The 7670-nt window shown below is 39.9% G+C and overlaps 1 protein-coding gene across 1 annotated transcript; it reads left to right on the forward strand.

The window, feature by feature from the left end:
* Positions 1-6873: 6873 nt before the first annotated feature.
* LOC134843604 (UPF0598 protein C8orf82 homolog) lies at positions 6874-7591 on the forward strand. Its single transcript, XM_063859758.1, has one exon. It carries the CDS (start codon positions 6875-6877, stop codon positions 7541-7543), a length of 669 nt encoding a protein of 222 aa, XP_063715828.1. The 5' UTR covers position 6874; the 3' UTR covers positions 7544-7591.
* The last annotated feature ends 79 nt before the right edge of the window (positions 7592-7670 follow it).

Here is a 7670-nt window from a genome sequence, read left to right on the forward strand (position 1 = left end):
TCAACAAGATTTCGAAGATTTTCTCTGCAGTATCCCGCTGATATTTTTTTTGGCCATCACACAGTTTAGGGCTGTCCCTTCCAAGTTACTGGTGAGCGCACTGCACTCTTGCCTTTCTGACAGGTCTTCTTCCTCAAAATGCAGTTTCATCACCTCTATCCAGGTGTGAATGCAGCCGTCAGATTCGTCTCTATAGCATCTTGGTTTCTTAAAGACTCTTCGAGACTTTTCACTGCGTTCATTAGTTCTGGATAACCTCGTCAGGAATGTCTCCAAAACCTGTTCATGGGTTCAAAGGCTGTGGCCATTGCCGTAGCATCTCATGAGTGCCCCGCCTGAGTATCATCGCACCTTGTTAAGGGCTCTGTATTCGGTGCATCCCTGCAAATCGAATCGCCGTGACTGTTTCCCCCTTGGCCCACATGACTCCTCCCTGGGCTCGCATGTCTCTTGTTACCGGAATCACCTCTCCCAGTCGCATGTGTGCCTTGCGTCGGTCGATCGTTTGAGGTCTGTCTGTTCCCAGCTGAACTTGCTCTACTGTTTGGGCCCCATGTTCTATTATCCCTTGTGGCATAGCCTGATGAACTGCCCCTACCTGTAGTGGATCCATATGTCCTCCTCCTTTGATGGTCATTCAAGTTCACCTTCGGCTCCCTGCTGGGACCTCCCGAGTTCGGTTCCCCTTCTTTTGGTACACTCTTGCTGCCTAGTAGCCCGTCCAACCTATCCATGATAGCCTGAGTTCGCCTCTCCATCATCGCATCTATCTTTGTGTCAAGAGTCCCAAGAGACTGCTCTTGCTGAATTCTAAACTTCTCCATGTCGTCCCTTAAGCGTAACTCTCTCTGTTCCGCTTCTCTTGTCATTCGCGACAAGTTCTTAGCTATGTGCTCGTCCGTTCTTTCCTTCAAGCGTTTCTCGCTCCTACCAACTTCTTGTCTATTGCGGTTTATTTCTTCCCGCAGACTTTCTCTTTCAACGTGGACTGCTGTTTCTAGTTCACTCATTCTTATGGACATCTGTTCATTTTGTTCTCCTATACTGCCCACTATGTTGTTCAAGGCTTCTTCTAATGATGCCCAGTTTTCTACTAGTGGCGTCACTAGTGGCGGTGTCACCCTGTCGATCCCAGGTAGATTTGTGCTGGTTGAGATTCGGGCTTTGATTCTCTGCCTTGACGTCTTTTCATTGTCCACATCTGAATCCGCCGATGCGTTGCCTAGCCCTATGTTTCTAATCTCCCCAGTTTGCGTCTCCGAATTTGTCATACTCACAAAGTCTCTTGACTGGCCTGATGTGTTTGTGTCTTTGCTTATCGTTCTCACCACACCAAATTTGTCCATGGTTCCAGTCTCTCTGTCGGTGTATGCCTCATTCTCCTGGGTCGAAGTATTGAGGCTGACTTGAGATCCAAAGTCCACTTGCTCCTCATCGACCTCTTCTTCCTCCTGGGATTCACCTTCATTTCCTGTACCCACTCCCATGGTGAATGGAAAGATGTTTCCGAAAGTGTTCTTCATTCTTTCTGAGAACGATGAGGACGTTGTCTGTTTCTCCGTCACGCCTGCCATCATGGTGTTGTCTGTGGGAGATCTTCTAGTTGCCACAATTTCAGTAGAGATGTCGGACAGTTCCGACATCTCCTCTCGGTCCAGTGTCCCGGTGGAAGTGGCAAAATGGTGGCCTTGTTCTACCGGAGTAGATTCACTCGCCAGCCTTCTGTCTCTCCCCTCCGGTCCATGTATTTCCTGGTTCTCATTCATCGCCTGGTCCGGATGGACCTCCACTTCTAGCATAGCTTTTTGCTCTTCTGAAGACTTCTGAATCCTGGTTTCAACCATTCTGCCTGAAACCGTCTCCCCTTTGTCGGTCCGGGTTCGTGTGATCCGTTCCACAAAAGGGTCGGTCATTGCTTTTCTTTGCTTTTCAGGTATGAATTTCCTAGAGCTATTACCTCGTTTACGTATTCTTGACTTCTATAGACTCATTTTCACTTTATCTCTTCTTACTATCTATACACTCAGTTCGATTGTTAGTGTCCTTTTGATCTGACTACTGGTAATAATAACACAACACAATAAATTCCAAAAGTTTCTATTAAATAGTGACCACGATTTCTTGTATGTTATCACGGCACAGCGTATTTATAACTTATTCACAATAATCGATTATTAGTCGTAAGATTTGAGAAGTAGCACAGTATGATGATATCAGTCAAATTAAAAGATAGTGTATTCACTACCCAATCAAGCACAAACTGTTGATTTAGAGCCAGATATAACAAAATAAGAAAATTTCTATGAAAAACGTATGTGTATTGTACTTTTAGTCGGTCGCAGTACAATAGTCGAACTTGTTTTATAAAGAAAGAGCTTTCCCTGCTTGGTGCTGCACCAAACAGACAAAACTTGAAGGCAGTAATTTTCTCAAGTGGGCGTATATTGCACCCACCGAGTCCTTTGTTACCTGTCTGCCTTCGGACTGCCCGAGCTAGACCTACTAAAATCCTCAGGGCAGTCACTTCTCTCAAAAACGTTTTAGGATTTCAATCCACACCAATGAGTTACAAACTCTAGATTTAGTGTCGCGAATATCCGAGTTTGGACCTGTTTTGTTTTGGTCTGGTCTTTTTTGAAAGGCAAGTTACCAGTGCAGTCACTGGTTCCTAGCCTGTCTCTTAATAACCTAACATCCCTCACTATTATTTTTTCTTCTGTTTACCTAAGTCCGTTAACAAAAATCATACCCCTCCGGGTTGACAAAAAACAGTACACCTCCGGATTGGCAAAAAACAAGACCCCTCCGGATTGAGACCCCTCCGGATAAGGAAAAATAAGACCCCTCCGGATTGGAACCCCTCCGAATCAGGAAAAATTTGGACCCCTCCTGATTGGGACCCCTCCGGTTTTGTAAAATTAGCTTTTCTGAGACTTCCTTGATTTTCAACCTATACCCCTCCGGATACGTTCTCCGATGCTTTTTTGCTGTTTGTATCAACTAGGAAGGGTATGTGATCCTTCCCTAAACCCTTTCGGATTGAAGTTAAGCCACTTATTTGACAATTCACGCTAACGGTGAAGGGTCTTATCGCTAGCCTAATTTCGGCTCTATCAAGTTTTTCTGGTGCCTTTAGCCTTCCCTATTCTTCTAGAACAGCGTAAAATTGCCTTATTCAACAGTTTCTACCCTTTGGTAGGGGTGTAATGGCTTTCCAGAAAATTTTTATAAAACGTGAGGGGTCTGGTGAAGGGGTCCGAATTGGTGAATTTGCTGAAAACAATCTCAAAAAATTTTCACGCTTATTTTTTCGAATAACTTTTGTTCCTATTAGTAAGCTCAACTAATTTCTAATCTAATGGTACCAAGATTAACTGGATCTGTCCAGTAATTCCAAAGTTATTAACTAAAACGTCTTTTTCTAAAGTCAAGAAATTTCTCTCTTATAGGTTCCGCCTAAATTTTTCCGCAATTTTGTTCTTTTCGACCTAAAAATTATTGATTCGAGCTCAAAAGGCCTATACTCTTCTAGATCAATGCAAAAAAAACCCGATCTAAAACGCTATATTTCAAAAAACTTACAAAAAACTATGCTATTTGGACCACTCCGGATTGATGAATCCACTGAATCAAACACGTTAAGTTCCATTTCTCTGTAACCCGGAAGGATTTCGGGAAGTGGGTTTTAGAACCTGTAGATTCACTAGTGGACGTTGTCCGAACAACTATTTTTACTGTCCTAACTCAAAAATTTCAAAAAATTTTCTGAATTTATAGTGTTTCGTTTTCTCAAAAATCGCGAAATTTCGGTCTTTGGTACCAAAATAGTCCAACCACTTCCGAACTAAACTTAACCGGTTCTACCTACAATAGTAGTGCAATTACGATGTAACACACTAATTTAACGCTTTTTTCCGTTTCAAAAAATATCGATATGTCAAAAATCGCGATTTTGTGGGGGGATCAAAATATCGCTATTTTGACCCTAAAAACCGGTCCGCTTACTGTGTTTTTCACTGAAAAACGATATAGGAGTATTAATATAGGCTATATAAGTAATAATATTAGTAATACTGTACCCCTCCGGGTTTGTTCAATATCCGAATTAAGGTGCTTAACTCGGATTTTCGCAGTTCGGTGAAGAGTCACTACAGTGCAGCACTGTCGAGCCCCCCACAGATTACTATCTTATTTTTTGTACCAAAAGGGATACAAAACTTGTTAACGATACCCAACAGTCGACTGTCGTTGTCGTTGAGCCCCTCCTTGTTGCTCCTTGAACTGCTTGCCGGATCAGTCTTCTACAAGACCCCTCCGGATTGAGCGCAAATCAGCAGACTTTTCCGGATTGAGCGCAAATTAGCATTAACGCGCTTAAATATTCAAACAACCCTACAGTACAAGCCTCACAAACGGGCTACAAAAATGATCGTAACGATCCTGGTTGATATAAATGCCTGTTACAACAATATATCTATCAACAAAAAACGGGAGAGTCGGATCACATCTTGTCTGGGGGGATGATTTCTACTGATTTTTTACTGTTTATTTTTTTTACTGTTTTTGGTTTTTTCGGTTATTTTTTATGTTTTTTGTTTTTCTTGGGTACTATATTACTTTTTGTTTGGTTTTATATCTATCTTTAAGTGTTTTTGGTCACGGACCACTCAGGAGATGACGGTACCGCGAATCCCCCCACCCTTCCTGGTTCGTGAATTTTCCGTCTTAACTAGGTTAAAAAGCTATTCACGATAATCCGGAAGGCTTCCGCGTTCCGAACTACCCTTCCGCCCCGGCGGTTAGGGCCTATTAAGGGCGTTATTATGAGCATCCCCTCGGCGCGGAGTGCTCGTTAACGGTTCTGCCGGTCATGATGTTAAAAAGCAATAAGAACTAAGAGCGCCATAAAAACATCTATGTAACATTCGCCCGGAAGTACATATCGACGGAAAATAAAGCTAGGTCCTAAGACGACTGGCCAACGTCTAAACAGAGCTTTATATGCTTTTCACCGTCTCTGTCAAAGCCAGTTCTTTTGGTGGTCTTTCTAACATCGGGTCGACAAAAACGTTACTGCTTTTTCCGCTTCCAAATAATCTGCAGTTTTGTCCATCCTGGTCGAATGTCACATGGCATATCTTGTCCATCCTGGAATTAATATTAAAAGGTTACGTGTCGTTCGCGTCCAAATCGAAATTTTGAAAATTAGCATGTCAGTCAAAACCAACCCTTTCCGATTCGTCTAATCGTTCAAATAAAGTCGCTAATCTGTTAAAACCATCAATCTTACAGGTTAGCTGTTCTTTTTCTGGTCGATAAAAATTCTGGTCGAATGTCACAAACATCTGAAAAAGTGTGGAGGCGGTCGCTTGAAGTCAGATTTGAGTTGGAAGATCATTGACCAGGCCAATAGCAATAATAAGTTGTTAACGTTAGAAGCGCTGCATGTTTGGAATGTTTTTCGATTTCTTCTTACCATTAGGGTTGAGAAGCACCGAACAGCTGACACACGTCGGGCAACATCTGAAAGAGTGTAGAGGCGATCATTTGAGTTCAGAATTAAGTTGGAAGATCATTAACCAGGCCAATGGCATTAATAAGTTGTTAACGGTAGAAGCGCTGCATATTTAGAATGTTTTTCGTTTTTGAAAAATTAATCTAAAAAACTTTCAGAAAGTCGAAAATTTTACTTACAAAATTTTCATAAGACCAATTTAAATGATGTGCATGAATGACCAAAAACAAAACATTGAGAACCAATGACCGAGCAAAAACTAAAGAGGCAAGAAGTAAGTCGACCAAAAATGGTCGAAGAGTCAAAAAGTTTCCAAAAAAAGCACCACGTCAATGGCCATTTATTTAGTGTGGCCATTATTTTTGTGCAGCGAAGACTCACAAATTGTTTTTTCGATTAAACAAGAACAAATTGGCAGTTGTTTTTGAGGAAAGGAAAAGTTTTCCTAAAAACGGTCAATTTTTTGACTTTTTCGAAAGCCAAATCTTCTTTTTTCTACCAAAAGTTTCCATTGCTTACATTGCTTTTTTGGCTTCATTTTCAAAAAAAAAATGAATTGTTTCTTTTTTTTTATTCAATATCTATTCAATATCTTTTTTCTATTCATTACAATTGAAAGCATGGCATATCTTGTTTTAATACCATGTTTTAAATTGTATCGCTCCGCTTTACCTCCGTGTTTACAAATTCAATTCGAAAACGAACATATCGAAACAAATAAAAAATGCAAAAATTTATACTTATAAAAATATAACGGACTATATAAAGAAACATTGTTTTCAAAAAGAGCAATTATTATATGGAAAACGGTTAAAAATGATAAAGTTAACTAACTTGTGGGAGATATTAACGTACAGACGACCGAAGATCCATCAGTTCATGGTTATGAAAAAAATGGTCACTCCTTTATGTTTTTGTCGTTTGATGTTATGAATGTTGAAATTATACTGTGTTAGTGTTAATAATAATAATAATATCTGACATACACTTGCATATTTGAAATTTTTTTCATTCTAGAATTAAAGTGTTTATTTTTTAAATTATTTTTGACCTTTTCATGATCTCTGATCATTCTGGAAAAAAAGTTTATGTTTTTGAATTGACGATGCATATTAACGTATATGAATTAGTTAAAGAGTTTCAAACGGTGTTGCCAATTGAATTTCATTTAGACTAGGCTACCTTTCGGTAGCGGCCTACAATGGGAATTCTTACCAGGTTGATGTTTTTGAAGCACAAAAGTATTTGCTTCGATTGTGCAAACCTCAGAATCGCATTAGTTAGCGTTCACACCCTTCAGCCCATTGCGAGCTGTCCTTGTTCCCCTTTCTTCATTGATTTTTTTTTGCTGCAGATTTAATGGTCTTAAGGCGAGTGTTCAGGCGATTTGTAAGCCATTCGGCTTATGTACAAGGGCAATTAATAGATGAGTCAGTGCGTGAATATTTCTACTATCTGGACCACCAGGGACAACTTTTTCTTGATGATGTGAAGTCGAAGAACTTTATAACTTGCTTTAAGGATCAGCAATTTTTGTCCTTTTTCTTCAGAATGCTGAAAAAAAATAAGTACGAGAGATACGATGAACATTTTCCATTTGTGTCTCTGTGCGGAAAAGAGCGAAATTTTTTACGATGTGATGATGTTCCAATTGTTTTTACTCACATTAAATGTGGCGATACTATATTAGAAAATCTGAATGACCTTGAGCCAAGTTCTGACTTCTATTTAATTCCAAACAATATTATAAAGCAAAATTTGTTGAATGTTCCTTTTAACCCCGCTGGCTTATGCATGCTTCCAAATTCTGGAAGATTGTACCATCCAAGCTCGGAACGGCATGGCGGAGTAGGACTAATAAAGTCATCACTTGCGATTGAATTAAGCAACCGGTTCATATATGATTCAAGTCAGCCTGAGATTGAGGTTGATCCCGGAAAAGGGCCAATTGCATTTGACTGGTTTGGAGAGCGAATTCGTTTGAATAATAGAATTCTTGATAAAATTAAAGAGACTGATGAAAGTTAGATGTATAAATATACTGAAATTAGTTGTTAGGTTGTTTGTACATAATATAGAGAAATACAAAACATGTTTTGATTGTTAGAGACTAGGTCGGATTGGATATAAAACGATCTGAGAATGCCTTTCTAAC

The sequence above is a fragment of the Symsagittifera roscoffensis genome, chromosome 4 (genome assembly GCF_963678635.1).
Source record: "Symsagittifera roscoffensis chromosome 4, txSymRosc1.1, whole genome shotgun sequence".
Lineage (NCBI taxonomy): Eukaryota > Metazoa > Xenacoelomorpha > Acoela > Convolutidae > Symsagittifera > Symsagittifera roscoffensis.